The sequence below is a fragment of the Synchiropus splendidus genome, chromosome 19, assembly GCF_027744825.2.
Source record: "Synchiropus splendidus isolate RoL2022-P1 chromosome 19, RoL_Sspl_1.0, whole genome shotgun sequence".
NCBI lineage: Eukaryota > Metazoa > Chordata > Actinopteri > Syngnathiformes > Callionymidae > Synchiropus > Synchiropus splendidus.
The window spans coordinates 16892309-16917445 of NC_071352.1; the positions used below are offsets into that span (position 1 = coordinate 16892309).

The 25137-nt window shown below is 47.9% G+C and overlaps 1 protein-coding gene across 1 annotated transcript in view; it reads right to left on the reverse strand.

The window, feature by feature from the left end:
• lrrc4ba (leucine rich repeat containing 4Ba) overlaps positions 1-23150 on the reverse strand; it is a 44942-nt gene extending 21792 nt beyond the window's left edge. The window contains exons 1-3 of the mRNA XM_053851004.1: positions 23073-23150; positions 22766-22985; positions 778-1274 (exon numbers count right to left, since the gene is read on the reverse strand). Coding sequence (XP_053706979.1) covers positions 778-1026 — 249 coding nt within the window. The 5' untranslated portion in view covers positions 1027-1274; positions 22766-22985; positions 23073-23150. The remainder of the gene's footprint in view (positions 1-777; positions 1275-22765; positions 22986-23072) is intronic.
• Between the last annotated feature and the right edge of the window lie 1987 nt (positions 23151-25137).

Below are 25137 nucleotides of genomic sequence, written 5' to 3' on the forward strand. Positions count from 1 at the left end.
TCTTGACAAAACACGATCCTTGTGATGACATTGTGGGGACATTTGGCTGGAGCCCACGAGGTTAAGCCTCAATTTGAGGATGAAGACTTAAATAACTGGCTCATTAAAATGGGTTTCAGGTGAGTCCTGGTTGAGGTTAACCATGTGTTTTGGACGATTAGGGTTGTGGCAATGTCAGACCTCACAATGTCCCCACAAGGAAGATAGAATAGAGGATAATAAAAGCGTGTGTGTGTGTGCGTGTGTGTATGTATGTATGCACACATGGGGCAAATCTACTGCACTGGTTTTCAGCACCAGCCGAACCTTTCTCAGGCAACCATAAGAGCTAATGAAGCTCCGTTTTCATGGGTCAAAAGATCAGGGTCTGCAAAAAAGATCAGAGGTCAAATCATACCGTGCTCCTGCCTCAAAGACTGACATCATCATAACTGCTATTCACTGTCCTGAGATACACTCGCCCTCTCTGTCCATGCTGTCCAAAGGCCGGTGGTACCGACCCGGATGCAGGTCATGATCCTCCTCACCAGTGTTAAGACCCGGGACATGACACAGAGGACCTGAGTGACCCAATGTTCTGGCAGCGACATGAGGTGCGTCTTCGTTACACTTGCTTCGGATCGACACAGGAAAACAAGGCGCAACAATAACAACTGGAAGAGTGGTGAAGGTGGGATGTGGAAGTGAGATGCCTTCCGCTCCATAGGTGGGTGGACGATTGGTGGACTGAATCCAGAGCTCCAGTGACCATGTGAGCAACGACAGATCAAGAGTTACCTGGATTGAGTTCTCCTGCAGGTTGAGGTATCGTGTGTTGACCGAGATGCTTTCAGGCACCGTGTCCAGGTTCTGCCTGGTGCAGATGACCCGGCTGGCCTGGTTGGAGCAGGTGCAGAGGGAGGGGCAGGAGGAGGAGGCGGCCCCCACCAGCTCCGGCCCGAGCAGGAGGAGAGGCAGAATCAGCTGGGCCAGCAGAAAGAGGAAGGGGGAGGGGCCGCGGAGGCAGGTCAGCGTGGCGATGCGCATGGCAACTGGGACATGACCCTGTTGATTAATCTGGAGGTGCAGGTGAGCGGACTCCACGCTGGTGGATCTGACAGCCAGGGTTCGATTCCCGCCAGCTCAATTTCTTGGTTCTACTTCACCGTCGGATCCCAGCCACGTTTCTGCTCCTCGCCGTGAGAACATAGAAACATGCGGATGGAAGATGCGGTTCCTCTTTCATCTGCGATTTGGGACTTGATGCGTGTGAAGTGAGACGGAGCCAGGAGTCACTGCGGAGGAAGAACAGACAGACAGACAGACAGACAGAGAGAGAGACGGATATTAAAGAGTGTTTTTCCATCAGCCGAGAACGAGCAGAGCAAACACTTCTGCACATCATGGGAGGGATTGTCAAAAATCTGCATTAGAACTTCCACGGTTCCGCTCACATCAAATCCCACGTAATCCCCGAGCAGGCGCTTCTGTCAGGAATCAGATCCAAGCAGGTGGATTCCTGTAATTAACGGTGGAAGCGGCTGCTGACAAATATTCTGACTCACTGGCGCCACATCAGGAATATTACCAGGAGAAATATTTCTAGCTGAGATCAGAGTTTGTGGTTATCACTCGGGGGCCTGAGGAGGTCCTGGAGCTCTCAGGATGTGGTCACACCACATGGACATTCGGGTCTGCAGGCAGACACTGGACCTCCAGCAAACAGCTGGAAAGTGTTCTCCCTCCACATCAGGAAATCACGCGCGAGTCAGAGGTATGAAATGAACATGAACGAGTCAACGACAGAAAACAGTCACCCGCTAAATAATAGTCCACAGTGGGACCGAACATCAGCCGGCAGAATGAAAAGAACAGCAAAAAAAATATATATCCTGAAAAGCAAAAGGGCAAAAAGTAACTGCTAAAATGCAGGACCCACAATGACAAAAATAAAATTTAAAACCAAGGAAAAAGGAAAACAAAAGATTAAATCTTAACCAACACACCAGTAAAAAAGCAGTCGGATTTCATGTCAACATTAAACAGAAAATAGTTCTAATTAAATATAATGTGTCAAACTTGAGGACTTTTTCAACGTGAAATGAAGATACACTATACAAAAAAAAAGAAAAAAAAACGCAGTCTAGGCCCAGAGGTCTTGAAAATATATACAATATTCTTCAGTAAAATATTGTACAAATAGAGAGAAATAACAGAACAAATGTGAGCAAAATGAAGAAGTTAAATCTCGCTAAAATCTTGACATTAAAAAAATGGAGTAGAAAAGCAAGTGCCTGGTCACATCAGGAAAACTAATATCACATGGAAACGGACACAACAAGACAGACCATTTATCAAAAACCAGCAAGAAGAACCAAACCCTGACAAACACACTCAAAAGGGGCTCTGGGTGGAGTCTCATAACAGTGTAGGCAGAGCAGTGGGGCAGCGGGTACGGCGGCCATATTGAGAAGTTCGGGGAGAATGATATTGCCAAGTGTAATAATGACTTCATTACACAGTGACAAGCATGTAAGTGCTGTCATGTCCTAGACAGACGAGGAGCTGAGTCATCCAGAGACTTGGAGTAGAGCTAGGCAGCCAGCCATCTACTCTCAACCATCACTGGCAGGAGTTAAAGCACGCGGTCCGATGCTCTTGACATCTCAGATGACAGGATCAGGTCAGAGACCCATCATGACTCCTCATCTTCAGGTCACACGTGGTGCCTTTGTCCAGAATCTCCCGCCGCTTTTAGGGAGCGTTGATGCCATTCATGTTAGTGAGGGAGCGAGTGTCCAGGCTCCTAATGACGGAGGAGGACGTTGGATTGGAGGGATACAGCTGGACGGAGCGGTGAATAGGTAACCATGGTAACCCACCAGGCCAAGATTTAAATGCGGTGAACGAAGCGAAGGAGGGGAGGGAGGCGCCGCAGTGGGCTTGTGATGCAGCAGAATGAGAGGGTGAACGGGTTAATACACGGTGGAGGGTTGATCAAACTGAGGTCACAGGAATAAAGGCAGGTCGGGGGGGGCGCCGGTGAGTTGGATGGAGTAAAGAGAGTTGCCTAGAAATCTCTGCATCTCATTCAATAAGAAGAGGAACCTAGTGTCGCATGAGTCGGTGAGCATAGTCATGCTAGTGGCTACGTTTAAGAGCTCGACACTTACGTCTGGATCATCAGACATACCATTTCAAACTGCTGGCGTGTCTGAGGTTTAAGAAGTTCATCAGAAAGTTCACCACATTCAATATCTTCGAGATCCTTGGTCTGTTTGTGAAGTTCCTGGAAGTCTGGAAGCCCAGCGTGTCGTACGTTAAAAGAGGACGCGGACAGACAATGTCAGGAGCAGAGCTGGAACATGTGGACTTTAGTGAGGCGAGCACGAGTGTCAGATCCAACTGGTCTCCTGCAAGGAGTCCCCGCCCCCCACATCCCTTTAGCTGTTACTTCACACCTCGGCTCTGATTCCTGAAATAGCTTTGGCGATTGAAAAAAGTGTCAGAATCCATGAAAAGGTGGGAGTAAAAATAGCACCCGGTCTCCCACACGGCCCCCTGCTGGCGACGACTTGATTTATCGCTGTGTTCTGTCGCGCTCCGGTGTCACTGAAATACGATCAATGAGATTATTGATCAAACTTCTCCTCCGTCTTACACGTCTTTGCTATCACAAATCTCAAACGGAGGTGACAACAAACAGTCGTAACATCGTGACCGGGGCTGATCCACAGGAGAGTGGAGCCTTCTGTGCTCCACCGATGGGCTCCAGTCGGCTTTCAGCCGGGCTCATGAAGGGTACTGGCTCAGAGACCTTCTGGAGGCAACCAAAATTGCAAACAGGAACAGGAACCAGCACAGATCTGTCAAGCTCTCTGAGTCCCACAACAGTGAGTCAAACGACAGTGAGTCCAACGACAGTGAGTCCCACCACAGTGAGTCCCACAACAGTGAGGCCCACAACAGTGAGTCCCACGACAGTGAGTCCCACAACAGTGAGGCCCACAACAGTGAGTCCCACGACAGTGAGTCCCACGACAGTGAGTCCCACAACAGTGAGGCCCACAACAGTGAGTCCCACGACAGTGAGTCCCACGACAGTGAGTCCAACGACAGTGAGTCCCACGACAGTGAGTCCCACGACAGTGAGTCCAACGACAGTGAGTCCAACGACAGTGAGCCCCACAACAGATTCGCACACACCCTCCTGGCATCAGTGGAAATGGAAAGCCCAACAGATGAGCAGGTCTGAGGTTGGTAGATCCCCAGTGAGCCACGTGCCCTCACTGAGGACACCTACAAGACGTTTTGAGTCCAACTGAAATGACTCACGAGTGATTCATCCAATAAAAAGCTGCAGCAACAACTGAAAGCATGATTTCCAAACAGACCTCAGCGTGGCCGGTCAAACGTGGCCTGGGGCCTCTCAGTGGCCCAGTCTGATCCAACCCAGCCTCCTCTCTTCTTCTCTCAAGAGATGATGAATATTAATGCTCCTTATTTCCTCCATTCTGCCATCTTTCTTTCACAAGCGCTCTCTTCCTCCTCTCCATTTATACTCTCCATCAGTCTCTCTCTCTCCCTCCATCCGTCTCCATCTCCACGGCTCTCTCCTCATCCACGACTCTGCTGTTGATAATTCCGCGGCCGAACAGCCATCTATCAGATTAATAATCCGCCGCTCCTTCGTCTTCCCTCTGTCAGTGGAGTCGGTGTGTCATCATTACCACCATCATGGCTAATAAAGAGCGCCGCAGTTTGCTCGCCGGCGCTGTTTAAGGTGAACGACGTGCCGCGGTGATAACGGAGGACGTTTCAAGACATCTTTTATCAAGCAGAAATATTGCAGCTTCGCTTTCAATCCGCTGTGCTTTGCAACCAAACACTTACTGAAGGGGCGGGTCATTGACCAGTTACATTAGTAAATGGATAAATAATCAGCAACAAAAAAATCCAGTAAATGTTGCAGATAAATAATATACAGTACTTGATACTTGAAAGAGACACTATTTTGAGATGATAAAATGTATATAATAATTTGAAAGTGCCTAATAGAGAAGAAAATGTTCTGAATAAATACATAATATAAGCAAGAAAATACTTTTTATAAAGATTTGGATAGAGATTTTAATGCAAGAAGGAAACTAAAAAAACAGAAAAAATACAACATTGAGGTCTTTTTTTAATGCAAAGGATAATCATAAATATTTGTCTTGTTATGTTTCAGGATCAATCGCTATTTGTGCATAAAATAACATTTTCTTTTTAATAAATTGTTATTATATTGACCCCTATTATCATTGTATTCTTTTTCAATAAAAATAAGGTTAGCAGTGCAGAATTAGCAACATGTCATTTAAATTAAGACACTAAATAAAAAATACATCTATCAAAATAATATAAATATATCATAATATACAAAAACTGTATGTAGCTTCTGGACATTGTATAATACTGAGAGGGAAACGTCTTCAATGAAATACACAATTATGGTGTTATATTCTGGGAAAAAAAAGCATGAATTATTTCAAATGATTATTTCAGGGTGACAAGAGACGAATGAAAAAGTTTGTGTAAAAACGTTGGTCGAATGAGCGCTATTTCAGCGCGTGAGTCAGTGCCAAGGATGGTGAGCAGCATGCTTGGATTGTCATGACTCGTCCATCAGCTAATGCTGAGCCAAAATCCAAAAGTGAAATACCGACAGACCGCTGAGTCTCCCGACGACGAGGAGAGTGAAGCACGACGGGTTCCTCCGCTTTGACTCCAGTTGTGTTGATGCTGGCGGATGACGGCGCGCCGCATGAATCTTTCTCCTCAGAGCTGAAGAGGTTAAAAGAAGCTATTTCTCAGGGTTCCGTCCGGACTGGACTCTTTTATTTTGCTCACATTACCAGACTCGTTTCGCTCCTGAACCGTGAAGGAGGATCATTCTAGCAGAATGGACGACACAGCAGGGTTTTTCCAAGAGAGAAGCAGCTATTTGAACCAGCAGCTTCTCCCCAGTGTCCTGTCAGCAGATCAGCGCAGCAGATCAGTAATGATTCAGCCAAGAACTGAGGTCACGTCTGCCCCCGGCTCTGAAACACAAATACAGACGGCGTCGTTGATGGACGGAGGTCGGAAACCTCAGGGAGTCAATCAATTGGATCAATTAACAGATTATTAAAACCCTGTCAGAGAGAGGCGTGATGGATTTCTCTGCTGCTGAGTCAAAAACTGACCGCTAGTTAAAACAGTTCTCTCCCAGCGACGCTCCTCTTTCCAGGCTTCATGTGAACATACACACACGGACGCCAACTTTTCCGCTCACACACTTGAGTCCAAAGACAGGAAGTCGACTTTTGGAGCTCTGAATGAATCTGTTTTGTACCCAGGGTTCTTTCTTTTGGAGCAGGAAGTGGACCGCAGCAGGATGTTTCTGAGGGAGAGGGGGGGAGGTGAGGGGTCTGTTGTGTTGAATGACAGAGAGGAAGCCTCCGCACCCCGACAGCTACCAGAGGAAGAAGGGCGAGCACTGGCCTCGCTGCTGAATGAAGCGCTGACGTCAACACACAGACTTGCACAACCCTACATGTGTCCACGCAGAACAGCACACAATGTCAGAGACGCACACAACAGTCGCAGACGCTAGCACAAACACATCTAATGGAGCATGTGGACACACACACAGGTGTACTGGCATGCTGCTACACACACGCTGGGAAACACTTGCATACAAAGTTCCATGCTGCGTCCTTGCTAATGCACCATGTCTGCATCCTTGCGAGGACCTCTCATTGCGAGCCTCTTACCCCTAACCTAACCATCCAAATCCAACAGCTAACCTTCACCAGGACCAAACTTCAACGAAACTACAATGATCAAGGTATTTTGATGTTTTCATCCTCAAATTGAGGCTTGGACTTGTGGGGACCGGCAAAAACGAGCTCACAAGTCAGTGTTGTCCCCACAAGGATAGCTATATAAGTAGCCACACGCAAGCAGATCCAGATTCACACGAACACAATCCCATTACATCATAAAAAAAACCCACAAACATGAACTAACCTTTTCAGTAACGTGTCTCATCCGAAAAACAAACAGTAATAAGACACACAAACAGACGCACACACGGCAGTGTGACTAACATCTCGCTCCGGCTGATTCACGGCGGGCTCCCGGGGGACGAGGGGCCCGGGTTATTGAAAGGCTCGCACGTTACGGTGCCAGAGAATCGATGACGACAGTGGCCTTGCTGCAGGTACTGACAGGGGTTTAACTCATTGAACTAGTTAGCAACCACTCCACCTGCTGTGCAGCCGCTCGACACCGAGGCTCTGACTCAGACTCTCTCCAAAGGAGATGAGAGAGAGCTATTTGACTCAGCACCTTCAGTTGAGGCCGGAACTGAAAGTAGACACTTGAAAACTGCTACGACAGTCACAACAGCGACCATCACATCAAGCAACTGATTGTCCAGACAGTGTATAACAACAAGTTACAGGCTAACTTTCAAACATCTCTATGGTCACCATCTAGTGGTCATAGAGTGAAATACACCTGGTTAATGCGTACAAGTGTTGGTTCCACATCTCTGAAATTGAGATCAGTTGATGCTCCTGCTGTTATAACTTGTATCCTGCTGTTATAACCCAACTTGAGCAGTCTATTTAAGCGTAGAAAAGTGCAGGGTATTGCAGGTGCAGGTGTTGATCCCAAATGATATGAAACAGTCATGAATCCGTTCTATTACTTGAATGGGTCCCGGACCCATTTGTTCTGGGAGAAGTGAAGAACCCCTGTGATAGAGGCCACAGTTGGAGAAGTTACAAGACGAAATAACATGTCCATGGTGGTGAGTGATTCAGTTTCTGCTGAACTGGATCAGTCGCTAATAAGCAACAGACCTCTGTCTGTTCTGTTGTCGGTCTTCACTCGACACACATTTCCACGGCGGCGTGGATACGTCCGTCAACAATCAACAACCACTCGCAGACTAACAACTCCAAATAATATAGGATAATGTGACTGAAGTGAGGGAGGAAACCAGAGTTCCAAGAGGATGACTTCGAACCTCCACTTTCATGATCAAGTGGCCGACAGCGAGCTGGTCTCGGTGACGGGGATTCATTATTTCCCAGAAAGCTTCTGCCGCCATCACCGGCTGGGAGATGATGGAGCGAGCCGAGCGCCTGGAGACGTCTCGCCGCCTGATTGCAGGGGGTTGGTGGGTCATATTCCCTCTTAATCAGGGAGGACGGGGGTGGGAGTGATTGAGCGCTGTGGCGGGTGGGCCAGGTCAGGGAGGACGCCGCTCCAGTCAGTTCACAGACAAACCGCCTGTGCGCTGGAGCTTCAGAAGTTTTAAGCAGCTGCATAAGAACATCATCACCCAGCTGAGAGGCTCCTCTGCCAGAGTGGAGTTTGCCACCTTCAGGACGGACATGACTCTACCCAGAAAAACAAATCCGATCTTCAGATCCTGACCATCACTGCCTGATGTGGTCCGCTGGAAATTCCGGTGCTGGAACTGGTAAGCACATGGGTACACGCTTATGTCAGGCAAAGAAGACAAGGTTTTTTTTACTGATTACAATATTTTTTTTTGACTTAAAATAGTATAGATTTAGAAATTGTATGTTTTTATCTGATATTCTATTTTTTTGGAATCCAACAACATCAACAGACTCAAGCATGGCACCACAGTGGACACGAACCACGTTCAGGGGCAGAAGTGCTCGCTCCTGCTCCTGTTAAATCTATATGAAACAAATGAAATGGTTCCCAAACAACCATGATAATGGATCGGAAGCCATGCATTGCACAGGTCAAATGTATTGGACGAAATGTTTATTGATGGATTTATTCATATCGCGCAAGAAGTTTTTTATTTATTAAAATCGTTTTTGTTACTTAAAATAGTCTATATTTAGAAATGGTATGTTTTTATCTGACATTCTAGTTTGGTATGTTTTTAATCTAGGATTATTGAATATTGAATTCAATGAAAATTGAATATTCAATATTGAATTTCTAAATCAAGTGTATTTTAAGTAAAAAAAAACTTCATCAGCATTGCTCGATATAACCGATGACCGACAGAACCATGACTTTCCGGCGGACCACATCAGGCAGGCAGACCAGTTCAGGCAGTTCACCATCATCTAGAAGTCTCTACACCAGTGCTGCTCAATTATTTTTTGTTGCGCCCGCCCCAGGAAGAAGTAAACATCTCGTGGATGCCAACTCTCCTCTGCCTCTGTAAATAGCATCATTTGTCTATAAAAAAGTGCACTTCTGCATGATGTTGTATCCTTGTTAACATTAAAGAAAAGAAATAAGAAACTATTATAGATCAACTTGTAATAAAGAATTATTTTATTAGCATTGTTTTTGTAACAGAAAAGTGGAATCAATTGGCCTGAAATTTTGAGAACTATTTAAGAAGACCTGCTCTACACCAACCAGAAGCAGAGACAATGTGTTCACTCTGGCTGGTGAATCTCCTGGATAAATACAACAATAGAGAAGTAACAATTAGGGAGGGCTAACAAGAAGGTGGGGAGTAGAGGGGGGCAGAGGTGGCTTCATGGAGCCCAGAGTTCTCTGCCTCCCTCTCACCTCTGGGACCAGAGCCTGGACTCTTTCATTTCAGCTGTTTGTTAAAGAATGCTCATTACAATTAAAAGTTCTTTAGCGAAACAGCACACACTCTCTCTGTCTCTCTCTCTCTCTCACACACACACACACACACACACACACACACACACACACACACACACACACACACACACACTCACACACACACACACACTGACACACACACACACACACACACACACACACACACACTCACACACACACACACACTGACACACACACACACACACACACACACACACACACACACACACACACTCTCACACACACACACACTGACACACACACACACACACACACACACACACACACACACACACACACACTCTCACACACACACACTGACACACACACACACACACACACACACACACACACTCTCTCTCACACACACACACACACACACACACACACACACACACACACACACACACACACACACACACACACACACACACACACACTCACACACACACACACACACACACACACACACTCACACACACACACACTGACACACACACACACACACACTCACACTCACACACACACACACACACAGGACCTGGAGGAATTCTCAAGCAAAATAATTAGCCAATTAATTGATCGCCAGAGAACTTCTACGCTGATCTTGGATCGCCGTGCAAAACAGAGAAAGAGCTCCCAGCCACTCTTTTTCTTCGACAGATGTGAAGGCGCCGTCGCTGATAAATTACATTTACATACCTAAGGAAAAGAGCAGCCACCTTTATGTCACAGTTTGAGACAAGCAAACGTTGGGTATCTACTGACCCCGACATGTTGGGGCGCTCAAGTCACGTGACACAGCATCAAGCCACGAAAATGAGTTGTTGCAGTCAAAGACAAGACACAACTCAATGTCAAGACAAGAAAAACCAAACAACAATGAAAAGAAACTTTCAAAAATGTCGACAAAAACACTGAGCTGATGGTTGGTCTGAAAAGGTTCCTGGAGTTCACATCGACTCGTATGCCAAAGATAAAAGTCATCTTCTCTCTGGGACAGTAAAGGCAGCAGCTGGAATATCCGATTCTGAAACGTTCCTCCAGTCTAAAGCTGCTTTGAAGCGTCTGTTTTGAATGATTTATGGCAGATTAAGAGATTAAATGCGCGTCAATATTTCCTTCAAATGAAACCACCAAACTGCTTTGTGGATCGTTCACCAGTGGGGAAATTTGGGGGTTTCCATTCAGCGAATGGTCGCGGGTCACTCTAATCTCAGCAGATGATGCTCGAGCAGCGGAAATATAACCCCAGCATGAACGGGAGCAGCCTCAGTGGACCAAGTGTTTTCATGCTGCACGGAACCCGACCACGTAATTAAACATCTCGTTCTGAACTTCACCTGTGAAGCTGCAACACACACCGGAGGCAGCTCATGACGAGTCAGTCAGCTGGAGAGGTTCACAGTACTATCGCTCTGAATCCGATGCTTGGTTGGTACCCAAGTGAAGACCACTGGCTCCATCTTAAATGTACGTCTTTCCGAATCGAAATCTGGACGGTAGCGTGTCCTGGACAATCAACGCAGAGAGATTCGATGGAGGATCAGAGGTGACGTTTCGGGGTTTCTGAAGAGACGAGCAGCTCCCATGGAAACAGCACAGACAGCAGAATAAAATATCCAGACAACTATGTATAATGAACAAATGCAAATTGTATTTGAATGAAAGAGCGTTGAGAACTGTACTGTGATGCTCCCACACTTACTCTATGGAGTGTAGGTGTGGGGGAACACCTGCCACTGGAAGACAAGACTTCTGCTACAGAAGGAGGCTGCTAGAATTCTGCGGTGGAATGCAGACTACACAGCACATATGAAGGAATGTGCTACTGAAACAAGATGACTGAGGTCACCTGAGCTAGTCCAGTGACTGCTGGTCAGGTTTAGAGCCAGAAATGGACGGCAGCCAGATCATCTACTGACACTGTGAAAACTAACTACCGATGAGGAGGAGCAGAGAAGAAGAGGGAACTACAACCAACCATACGCTAGAACACACACGGCAGTAGTGGGAGGGCAAATGTGGAACTCACTGACAAAGCAAACGAAAAGCTGAAGGTTTTCAACAAAATGTATCTGACACCGGAACTGCTACATTACTCTGCAGAAGAAACAGGACGTTAGCAACACACGAAGAACTGTAACCAACCAAAAAACAATATACAGCCACACACAGCTGTCCGCAGCACTGATAAAAACCAAAATGAAAGGGCACACCCTTTGGGAAAAGGCGAGGAAAGTGGGAGTCAGGGGCAGAAACTTCAAGAAGAAGAAGAAAGTGAAGAACCCACTCAGCTCCTTTTCAATTTCAGTATAATGGGAAATATCAACTGAACTGTATGCAACGTAACATAATGAAGCCAAGTGATATAATAGTTGGACATATCATGTGTCATGTAAGGCATTTACAATGTAATATATTTGAATTTTGGTTGATCGTATGAAAGCATGTGATTCATCGCATTCATTTTGCATTTGTTCTTCACAGTTACTTAAAAGAAGATTTCATCAATACAGCATGTAACACTTTCAGTAAGTCATCCAACAGCCTACAATAGTGAATGTATGTGTGTGATATTGTGTATTGGGCCGTGTAATGGATCCGGGGAACGCCCTCACTCCAGTCTCTACTTAATGTGTCTGGACTGGAATGACGACTTGATGCTGAGCAACGCTGTTATGCTGATGCTGATCGAGAATAAACCGAAGCTCGCACCCCATTATGTCTGTTCTCTTCCTGCTCTCTGTGCGGCCTGAGAAGTGTGGACCCCGCTGGCCGGACAACAGGACTTCAATCCCCCACACACTTTCTGGTTGATCAAAAGACCAACAAAAGAACACAGGTACCACTGTAGTTTTGTGGATGCAACACCAAAAAACATTGTAACATCTACGTGACAGATGAGGTTGGATTCCGTTGGAGAAACAGAGCTTGGAAAAGGTACTTGTGAACACATCTTAGTTCCTGAGAGTGAATTGTGGTTCCTTCAGCAGTCGAGGGGATGCTCCGCCTCAGACGCTCCAGCTGACCACTCGCCCCTCAGTCGAGAGCGCAGAAGCCAATTGAGCTGAAATTCCCGTGCTGATGCGTTCATTAGAGCCAGGCTCCTCCCTCTTCACTTACTCAACTCCTCTGCGAGCCCTCGTCACGTTTGAAGTCTTTTGAAGAAAAATAACTAGTGAAGTTTGTTAAATCACCAGATTCCAGGGTTTTAATCAGCGCGCACGCCGAATCTCTCGCTCTTACATCTCCAATTGGCCTCATTAGGATGGCGAGAGAGGCCCGACAGGTTCGGGAGTCGGACCTCCCCCTCCTCCTCCTCGTCCTCCTCCTCCTCCTCCTCCTCCTCGTTCTCCTCCTCCTCCTCCTCCTCTTCCTCCTCCTCCTCGTCCTCCTCCTCCACCTCTTCCTCCTCTTCCTCCCCCACCTCCTACTCCTCCTCCTCCTCCTCCCCCTCCTCCTACTCCTCCTCCTCCCCCTCCTCCTCCTCCTCTTCCTCCTCCTCCTCCTCCTCCTTCTCCTCCTCCTCCTCGTCCTCCTCCTCCACCTCTTCCTCCTCTTCCTCCCCCTCCTCCTACTCCTCCTCCTCCTCTTCCTCCTCCTCTACCTCCTCCTCCTCCTCCTCCTCATCTTCCTCCTCCTCAGCTGAAGAGTCGGAGCTAAAGCGTCTCGTTAACACACATTACCTTCCCGATGTGTTCAAATCCCCACACTGGAGGCCTGGTGTCGCACGCTGCGATGAAAGTCTCTCTAATGTTAACATCTTTACTTCGACAGCTTTAGTCACGACTTCTAATGAAATCCTGCTTAAACCTGCCGCGGTGCCCGGTCGGAGGGAGGATGCTTCAACCTGAGAATCCAGGTTCATGACAAGAGGGAAGTTGCAACATTAACTGCTAATATGCAGCAGCGGGGATCAGTGCCTTGCTCAAGGGCAACAGGAATCAGGCAGCACTTGTGTTGAGCAACAGTTGGCAGTGGACAACTGGGATCTGGGGTTTGTGGGACCACAAGGATCTTCTGGAGGGAAGGACTCTGACATGTTTCCTGCTTCCAATTGAAGGATTTCAGGAATTGAACTACATATAGGACTGTAGTTCCTAAAATCTACCCATGAACGTGCCTTCTGATACTTGCGGGTTGCACAAATCTCTGTGGTATTGCAACACTAAATCTCAACACCTGGACCCTGAGGAGCCTCAACATTCACCCAAACCTCTCTCGGACACCAGGGCTAAAACTAGGGACGCGCTCTGCTTTGTTTTCAGTAATGAATGTCTCGTAAAACCAACTGCCAACTCATCGTGTCTTCAGAGTGATAGCAGCCCTAGATCCTGTCACGCCAGATCAGAAATGAAAATCCAGTGAGGTGTTCAGAAAGAGAGGAAGAATCCTCCAAGCACAGCAGGCCTCTAGCCTCTTGCACTGTCTACGATCGGTTCTCTGGACAGCAACACCGGACCGTCCAGGATGAGGCAGGCTGTGAACCAATGACCGAACTGAGTTAGAGACTCGTTCGGCAGAAATGGGAGGATGCCTGTTCAAAGGAGGAACAAAACCTTCCTTTTATTCTTTCACACATCCGTCTTCACAGCGCAGGACTGAAATGGCCGTCTTGTGTCTCAGGCAAACAAACCAACAGACAGACAGGCGTTGATGCATGCATGCATGATGAGCCACGCTCTCTTGGCCTCGATCGACTCTGGCTTCGCCCGGGCCGCCTCCCTGAGTGGCACGCTGACTAATACGTCGACAGATAAACACACACACTGACAAACACGATAAGGCTGCGCTCAGGATACACTGACACGGGCTGACGGATGGACACGTCTCCATGGAGACCTAGGCTGACACCGTGTCTCTGGCGGCCGCTGTCACATACTGGGTGGACGAAGGCGGCGAGGAGAGGACCCTGGTGCCACTACAAGTTGACACATTAAATATTCCAGCTGCCACATGACTCGTCTCACTCTTCTCCACCTGTTCTCCACCTCGCCCTCGCTCCCTTTGTCACCTCTCCACCCTGCTCCTCTCAGCAGGCCCTCAAACTCTACCTCTTTTCTCCCACGCTGTGCGAAATGGATGCTCTCACAGAGACCTGGGGTTGCCATGGTAACCTGCCATAGTAACCACTCGCCATTTTTACGTGCCTCCGTCACTTCGGAAGGAGCGTCCACGGACGTGATCTGTTGCTTCAAGATTACTCGCATGTCAATTAGATAAACGGAGCAGCCGTTATGGACATAGTTTACAGATCCGTCAGCACATTTACGAGAGTCTCGGGCGTCTTGCAATCATTACACTTTTGCCCATCATCTCTGGAGGAGGAGCTTGGCCTTCTGGCTTCGCTCAATCCTTGGCAAAACAGACTGCCAATCTTCCCCTTATTTCACTTTTGAAGTCCAATCCGAGTTGGGACAATACCCTTGGCACACCTGACACAATCCTCAGCGAGACAGCTGGAAAGTCACGGTGAACTGAAGTCCTTCACTTGAGACTTGTGACTGAAAGTCATCCCTGAGCTCAGGTGTTAAGACTCTCAGCCTAATCTCAACTCAGAGTTCAGAGTCAGTTGGAACTCGCGTTGTTTCCGCTCACTACAAAGGTTGGACCCTCTAGAGTATGTGGACAATCCAGTGGAAACATGGGACACCACAAGCAAGGATTCCTTTGCCACTACTGCAACCTGGTAGTGGTTGCGACCTAGTGGCTCAGTCGCTGGGCACCTTCAAAAGTTTGGTTCTTGGCCCAAAGAAGTTAGATCTATCTTCCAGGTGCCTTTAAATGTCCGCCACTGGAACTTGCTCATATTGACACACCAGAAGCTCCAGGCGTCGAGCTAAACTCTGAGAGCAGAAGGCGGTTGAGGTGACATTAGGATCTGGGTCTGTGCCTTTTGTGGTGTGCTAAAACTACAGCAGTGTTCGGGGCTCGGTGAGTCTGGTCCCCATGGGGTCCTGGGCCTCCCTGAAACAAAGTGTTGGTTTTTAAAGCGACAGCTCATTTGGTTTTTATATGAAGATATTTTAAATCACTGATGCAGAGATTAGTTCCAAACAGGAGGCAGATCTACCGCCGAAGAAGAAGAAGTGCAAGAGAGGCGGAATATATAAATACCCCGGTACAACTGACTCGACACATACAGGGGAGCGTCAGGGGAGTTGGAGCAAAAGCAGACGCCATCGGGTTCACGTGATGACGCTGAAACTAATAGTCCGAAGTCCACAGCCAAAGCTTTGATGAATCACTCAGGAGCTGCTGGACTTCACTAACCGGCTCCTCTGTGCTGGTTAGCGGCCCCCGGGGGACAGCCGCTGGCATTGGTCTTCACTGTGACATCACTGCCCCCCCCACACACACTAAAAAACAGGATTATCGTGTGCGACAGTGCGCCCACACTCTCTCTGCAGGCTCGCCGTTGAGAGGACCTGTCTGACTCATCATGACGGTGAGTGGGAGCAGCAGATTTGGTCATATGGGTTATGGATTCATGTTTGCTCGCCATCATCAATATTTACGCCGTCATCATCAGCACGCTGACGGCCCGCAGCCAGACACAAGTGCCCTCCGTCACTGACCCGAGACAAACTCCCTGAAGACTTCCCTGCCTGGATGCAGACAAGGCGACCGGAGCCTCTGGTCACCGAGGCCTGACCGCCTTCATTAGCCGATCACGCTGGCCAACGCTGCGTACGAGCAGAGAAAGACAATACATCACCTCTTTGCCAAACTCAATATCTGCCTCCCTGGCTCCGTCTGGACAGAGCAGATCTCTCTCACGCAACAGTCTCATTATTCTGAATAATTTTACATCTTTAAGAATCACACTCTCTCATGTTCAGGAACAGCACAGTCCTAAAAGTCCTGCTGTGATGAAAAATGGGCCTAAATATTCTGTCTGTTCCTCCGTCCCGGCACCGCTGCTCAAAATCAGACCGCAGCTAGACGCCGCGCCGACCGAACATGTTTCAGCCTGAAGCCAGTTCCAAACCTCAGAAATACTGGATGACAAAGGAAGGAAAACTTTCTATTGCAAAACAAATTAAAAAATAAGAGAACAATCCTGCGGACAATAAGAGTGGTCCAGCCTAACTGAAATAGAAAATTCAATCTGGACAAGACCATTTTTTAGAAGAACTTTTCACGTAAAACTTTCCATCACAGATATGGAACCCTGCTGGCCCCAAAGCACCACTTTGACAGTGGCTGCTTTAAATGGTTCATTTGCAAAAATAAAAAATCAAAAAATCGGTCCAGTAGCTGCCATGTTTGTTACATAGCAGGAGCAGTTAAAGCCCTCTACTAACCAACAAAGTGTTGTTGTTAAGCGATGCAAAGCTATTAGAACAGATAGAACGATGAACAGATAAACCACCAGCACCACAATACAAACAAACAAACGTGAAATAATAACCCAGAGCGCAGAAATCTAAACCGTGCCGAGCTCCAGTGGAAATAAATCCATGGCTGTAACCATCTGAAACGCTGCAGTGGAGAACTGCAGGGAGCGAAATAATGAATTTGCACTTGGATTGGTTCTAGAAGCAGATCTGACCTCGCAGCCATGATGTTGTGTGGAAGATGAATCAGTTAAATCTTCAGGTTTGCAGCACATCACGTGTTCTAAAATTATCTTTTGCCACAGCAAATCTCAGGCAGTTTGTCTTCTTCATCAAGCTCTGATCAGGGAAATTAATGAAATGTCATTAATCATTCCAGCATGTGTGTCCTTGAATGGCTCAACTTGTGGGGACTAATTCTTGGAAACACACCTCCTTGTGGGGACCTTTTGCCTGTCCTCCATTTGCGGCAGACAGGATGGAAACTTCAAAATAACTGAGTTAGCCAACTGTTTTGGATGGTTAGGTTTAGAGTGAGAGGCCGGGGAAAGGGTTATAGCAATGAAATGTCCCCACAGAACATGACAGTGCATGCGTGTGATAGCGACGAAACATACTTCAGCACAGCACATATGACCTCACCAAGTCAACCACTCACACGACATGTCAAAATGAGGGCTAAAAACACAACAGCGGCGTCCGCCCAAAGGTAATCACATGATGCAGGAACTAGCATTACTTGCACTTCAACTCACAGCCAAAAAAAAAAAAAAAATCACAGGCCGACTTGTTCAGGACGCTTACATTGGTTCAGTGGAAAGTAATGATTTCTGTCAGAGAGAAAGAGGCAGCAGCCAAGAGAGACGCAGACCCCATCTTCCACAGACTAATCCAAGAGGGCCTTTTCCCCGAGAGCAGGGTCAGGGGCCCATTCAAGTACTATAACTCATTATACTATAACTCATCAAAAAAAAAAATCGAACCTATGGTTAAGAATCACTGCCCTAGAGAACTCCATTCATTTACCGCAATTTCTGGACTATGAGCCACTACTTTTTTTTGTGGCCTGCAGCCTATACAACTGCACAGCTAATATATGGATTTTTACAGGTTGAAATCAATGAAATCAGATAAAAGATGTGAGACGCTGGCTCAAATGTCCGGCGTGAACACAAGTGAGTCGGGCTTTGGCCGCTGACTTGATCCCGGCTGGGGACCTGAAAAATCCGGTGCACCACTGACCTGTCCACAGCGCAGACAGCACCACTGAACCTGCAGCTTATAGAGCACTGCGGCTGATGTGTGAACAAGATCTATTTTCCTTCTTAAATTTAGTGGGTGCAGCTTATATTCCAGTGCGCTCTATAGTCCGGAAATTACGATACTTCAGTATGGGGGTTCAATCAGCCCATCTGGTCCTGCAGATACATGGAGCATTCAGGGTATGAGTCTGACGTCCTCATGCAGTCATCCCACCTCTGACACCACACTGAACACACCTGCTGCGAACAGGGCTTTTGGAGGGCAAAACGTCATTCGATGTACACACCTACATATGAGGCCGTGATATAAGAGAGCCAGGACACGGTGACCATGGCTGAAGAAACTGATCAGAAAATGCATTGATTTTCCTTGGGAACCACTGAGGATCACTTCTCCGTTCACCATTGGTTCTGAGCAGAAGTTGTCTTCGCGGGGAATTCTGTTAATTGACCGGATTAAAATGTGATCATTGCTGTTGCTGCGCATTGGATTTTCAATCATTCCAGCCCTGACTTTGGTCCGTGGGTCCCCAGAAGTCCGTCCCACTCAGCCGGGAGCCTGGATCACGTCTAATTATTCCCGTCCTCCTCTCCGGATGTGGACGGGTCAGCGCTCATGCACCCGCCGGGTTGCTCCAGAATCACGTGCCAGACATGATCCTGACCAGACGCGGCTGTTCACATGATCAGCTCGTCGACCTGGACGTGTCAGCAAGTTGTGGCACCATCAATCCGTGCCACGCCGGGCGATAACTGATCACGGTGCTGGTGCTGATGACTGCGGTTTTGTTTCCTCCACTGTGTCATCTGTGACACGGCCCTGGCAGAGCAGGAGGCGAACACACATGCTCTTTCTTAGACCCAAAATTTAGGGCAGCAGTGACTGTGTTTGCATGCTAATGTCGCAGCAGCAGACGTCTTCTCTTGGAATTAATTCAGCCCTCCGTCCTCACGGCCGCGGTGCAGGACGAGCAAAGGCAAACAGAGCGAAAACATCCCGCCGCTGTCTGATAAAGCGATGACATTGGCTAATATTGTAGCAGCTAATCATTTATACGGCGGAATCCTTCACTGCCCTGAACCCGCGAGTGTTTGTTGCGGCAGAATTCACTGCGACTTCCAGCGCGTCGAGAGATTTAGTCAGTTGAGAGCAAACAAACAGGTTTTGGCGGATGTTGGGGGGGAGACAGGGAGGAGCTGGATCTGCATGCGTGGGTGTGAAAGAAGCGTCGTCTTGGCAGGTGGAAGTTTCCTCAGTGGTCAGGCCAAACATCCTTCTCCTGGCAACAAAAGTCTGACTGAGATGTTTGCGAGGTGAGAAAACGTGTCGGCCTTTGATGTGTGAGCAGAGCTCGCTGGGAGGTGAGTCGGGTCAGGACACGAATAAAGGCCGGCATGTGACCTGGAGACTTGGGTCGCATCAGTCGGATATATATTTAGATGGGTCACAAACAAGCATTAGGGAAATTGACATCAAGGAAATGGACCAAAATAAATATGCTGAACGAAACTGCCATCTGTAGTGTGGCAACCTTGGCATTGAACCAGCAACCCTGTGGTACCACAATCAAGCGTTAACAACAAAACCAACTGAACCTTCATTCAGAAAACATTGAAAGGAAGAGGGAACAGAACCAACAACCATCTTGTTACGACGACAATAATCCAGGCAAAATAGATTAATGGCGTGAGAATTTTTTTTTTAATTAATATTGAAACTAAAAAAAGTGTTTAGACAATTGAATAAAAAAGATCGATTTTGCAGAAATGTTACAGCACGTTTACAATGAATAGTCTGATGGTTCTTGCGTATAAACGATATCTGATAAAGAATATGTCTGTAGTCATTAGTCGGCGATAAAACCAAACATTCGTCGTTCAGATTCATGAGGAGTAACATATGAATCATCTTGCTTTAATTACAACAGCAGAAGTATTGCTTGTTTTCTTATCTGCCTTCAGCGGACGATAATGGAGCCATCCAGCCGTACCTCTCCTTTATTCCCAGTTCTCAAATTGCTTTTAAGTCGTTGATTTCAATTTCACAGGGTTATTGTTTAAGTAATTACGTGTGATGCTCGTTATCCTGTTTTCATTATCCGCTTCATTTTCGCTGGTTTTCAGATCATTCTCTACACATCTTTGTGGGAAGAGTGACCCCAAAGTACCGATCACTCCCCGTCACAGGAATCTCAAGCTTCTGTCGCTCCCTAACAAGTGACCACAGGAGCCGTGAAGGACTCCTTCACATCCTCCATCTTTTCACTCTGCGCCCTCATTTAGGAAGCATTCCTCCCTGACAAATTCGGCTTCAGGTTGAGGGGAGTCAGAAAGGGTAGCGTCAAATCCCCCAACAAACATATCCCTCTGACATTTTGGCCTCACTTTCGCAGCAGCGCCACGTCTTGATATTTTCCCAAGCGCTGCCCCCAGCTGGTGGACCTTCAACAGTGTGATGTCATGTGACAAGCCTCTGGCGTCCAGGCCGGTGTGCTTCAGCACGGGTCATGGTGGGCCCAGAATGGACGCCTACTCACCCACAGCAGAGATGCTCCCTTCCACGACGGACGTGGAAACTTCACGGCGCTACACGTGTAAGAATCTGCCGGGTCCAAAGGAGAGGATGTGCAACGGCGCAAGGCTCATAAACACGGGTGTCATGGTCATTTCCTTTAATGGTGGAGCTGTGAGCACTAACGTGGGTGTGAGGAATACAGTCGTCAATGACGTAAAATACGAGCAGCACAAGCAGCTGGTGGGAAAGACAGAGAAGTGATGCTTGAATATTCCGGTAATGTTGATCCTGAACTGAGTCATGAGGGGATTCAAACCAACCAAAGACAGGAGGCTACGTGACTCACATCGGGTTACTAAATAACCGGAGCAATCTGCACTTCAGATGGCGCTGCAACGGGTGTGAGAAACTGTTGTCTGGTGATCTTCGAGCTTCCATTGAATCATCAGACCAATTGAAGCCTGACTGTGATCAGACTGGGAACCGATGAAGGTTCGATTAGCTACTATAAATTAGCAAGTCTGGGATAGAACCAGCCACCAGCTGTTTCCAAAAAAAAACATGTACGAACCATTGACTTACTGTATTCTCACAACGAGAAGCAGAAGTCGATAGGATGTCAGGCAATACTGTAGCCAATCCCCATGATTCTGGGAGCAAAGTTCCATCTCAAAATAACTATGAGCAAGTTAGGGATCGTACCTGAAACCTTCAGTGTGAGGATTATGGTGACTGGAAGTTGTTGGTTGTAATTAACAGAAGACAACCAAGTCACAAAGGTTTACGTCTGGTCGCAGCAATTGAACCAGCAACCATCATGATTGTATCTCCATGGTTTCGCTTCAGATGGTGTCATGGGAAGTTGCTCGGAATCAAACCAAAAACCCCTCCATTGCTCCGGTTCAAAACCAAAGGTGTTTTGAAGATGTTACAGAACAACCAACAATGATCCAGCACACACAATTCCACGGCTCCAAACAACCAGCCCAGACCTTAGGTCCTCCACAAAAACCTTGTCCTGGTTACAGCACCTGTAGTTAACTTATGGATTGTGTTACACAACCAACCACAGCACAGCAACCGGCTCATTCACGTCATCACTAGGGGAGTGCAGGGTCCCTCTGGTGGACACCAGTGTCACCACGCATGTAAAAGCAAAGCAAGTTTTTGTCTCGTCGGGCGAATTGAACGGTGTAATCAGTAACCCAGCAACAGATCCACAGCAGGAGAGACATCATCACTGGAAATGGGCCTCAAAACGACAGCGTTTCATGTACAAGGATGCGAGAGGAAGGGGCCCACACGGACAAGAGCCCCGGGCCCTCAATTATCTCCAGCCGCCACTGTTCCACCACCTTCAAACGGTTCTAATTCCTCAAACTCTCCACATGCTAATCTGCGGGAGTCCTGTTGGAGTCTAATCCTGCCCCACTTCACCCCCCAAACACGACATTAATAACTTATTCCCTTCATCATAAACTCCGGAGATGATCCTTCCGCTCACAATCCAGGGAAAGTGCGCACATTAGCATTTAAATCCGCTCGTCACCGCGTCATTGTGCCGCAGATCCAGGCTGCACATCTTCATTCATCAGCGCTAATCTATCGGCTCCTTGTTCTCCTGGAGGGGCCCCGGGCTCTGACTCACAGATTAACCCAAGAGCCGCAAGGTGCCTGCGCAACACCCCCTCCTCCTTCAGCCCCTCCAAAGCACCCCGGTCGAAATGAGCCCTGTAAACTCTCCAGATTAGGATTAACCGTGACGCGGCGGCAGCTCCAAGGTTACACCTCTCACGCCGACATCACGCAAATGATGCCCATCACCTCGAGCCGTTGCCCCATCACGTGTCCGGGATCATGGCTAACTCCTGGACTTCACCTCGCCTGATGCTGATGCGCATTTGAGAGTTTGATGTGATTGCGCTGGCTTGCGCGCACACGCAAACACGCTCCAGCCCAGTCGCACGCGTGTTAAGGACGGAAAAACGGTCACCTACCTTGACCATGACGTTTAACGCAAATCCAGTGAGCGCAGATCGCTGTGGATACTCCGACAGATCCGAGAGACCTTCCCTCAAATAACAACGTGTTCCACTGCAGAGCCGCCGACGCTCCTCTCTCTCTCTCTCTGCTCCGTCTCTCGCTCCTCTGTCTCTCTCCCCCGTGTCTCTCTCTCACTCTCTCTCTCTCAAATCTTCAGGTGGATGGAACCACGGTCTGCACAGAGATTATATGACTTCATCATCCGACCGAGACTTATTCAGGAGGAGTTATCTGTATGAGGAGGTCTTCTACTTCTCTGACCTTTCTGCGGATGTGACCCTCACAGGTCTATGATCTTCATCTGAGGCAGGATGGGGATCCGTTCCTCTGACTCGGAAAGTTCAGAAAGTTAACACTTCTGACACCGAAGAGCTGCTTTGCTAACACACTTGACCGAGTCCTCTGAGAAGGGAACCCTGACTCGACCATCACGCATCATCATTGTCTGAATCTCAACCCACCAGGATCTTCAAACGGGCCCTCACTAAAACGTACACGTCCATGATGGCTCAACTTCTGACACCATCGTTCATTACCAGTCTTAAACATAACAAGCAAGGCAAGCCCTCCCATTGGGTGAGCCAAGCCACTCCTTCTTTGTGTTCTTACAGTTGCAAGCCACTATGTAAAGGAGTCTGACGTTCGTATTACAGAAGTTTCAGGTTTGTTTCAAATGTAAAAAGATGTTTCAAATTCCAACAGCAGTGTAAAACCTAGATCAGCATTTTTTTTTACTGCAAAAGACGAGTTATAAAATGCTCTTATGCTGAAGGTCCCAAATCTGTTTGGAGACCCCCAAAACCGGAGCATGTTGAGCTGTATGTGGCCCATGAAGGAGGTAAAAAGAAAAAAGAAACATTTCAGCTGTATAGTATTTTTGAGCAAATGGTTACCTTAAAAAAAACTTTGGGGCATCTCCCATGTGACGGGTGGATGCTGGGAACCCCAATGCAGCCTGGTCTTTAGATGAGAATCCGCAGCTCAGATGAGCTTCTCTTGTTTACAGCAGGAAACTGAAGTGCCAGAGGGAAGTGAAACACTACCAATGATGGACACAAGTTCACCTCAATCCAGGGAGACCACGCAGTCATCCCAAAACAAATACTTTCAGAGTGAAGTTTGTCATCTAATTGTTACATCTGCCCCTTAAATCTTAATGAAAAATTAGACAGTCTGTAGCATCGACTTAAAATTTCAGCAGCAGCTCAGGGATTACATAAAGCAACAAAGAATTTCATAAAATAGTGATGGACGTCTATTTTTCGCAACAGCATAGCAGAATCTTGAAATGAAACCTGGATTTGAAATGCTCTGCGTGGGGGTGAGCTCACATGTGACCATATGGTCCAGTGTCTGGCTGATGTGATGATGCTGGTGTTTACAGCTTGTTACAGGGAACATTTGCTGCTTTGCTGGTTCCCTTGGCAACGCAGAAGCGCACAGACACACACACAAACACACACGTGTGCCCCACCTGTACGTGCCGCTGCCTCATCAGGTCGCCATCATGTGGTGTGTGACTGCAGAGGCTCATGGGAGCAGGCTCGGGTGAGGGGAAGGTGACAGGTCGGGTCAGGGTCAAGTTGAGACAGTCAGGTGGCTGATAAGAAGCAGAGGAGTGGGTGGGGGAGGGAGGTTATAGCTGGATTGATGAGGTTCTATATGGAGGCGTCCACGCGGTCCCCTGACACACGTGTCCTTCCATCACACACATGCTCGATCAAACGCACACGCGCAGCACAAGCTAACGAGTGAGCGCAGCTCGGCAAGTCTGGATGCAACAGCCGAGGCCTCCCTCGCCCTTCTTCCCCCACGTGCTGTAATCACTCGTTTGACCCGCTCCCACCCCGATCGCCACCCCACCTCCCGCACGCAGGGTCTGAAGACAACCTGTCCCCGTAACTCTGACACCAGCAGCTTCTTTTTGCATTGCGTCGCTCCTTCCTCACCCATGTCTCTCTCTCTCTCTCTATTAAATTTCCAGTCACACAACAGTGCAGTGGATATCCCTCCCCTCGCTCTCACACACTCCCCCCTCCCTCCCTCCCTCTGCACACTCTCGTCTGTGGAGGTGTTGTCCTGGATCTCTGGAATATTGACTGCTCTCTCCCTCCTTTCCCTTTGAACCTCTCAATCTCGCCACTCTTGATACAAAGCTGCTGTCGTTTCACCTCCAGTTGTCTCGTAGCCCTCTTCGTCTTCCATCTTCCCCTGTGTTTAAAAGACCCCCTCCCCGCTTTCCTTCACAGTTACTCCCCCAGCCCACTGCATTTGTATCTCTGCTGCAGTGTCTGCTCAGACGAGAGCAGAATAACCTGGCCTCCTT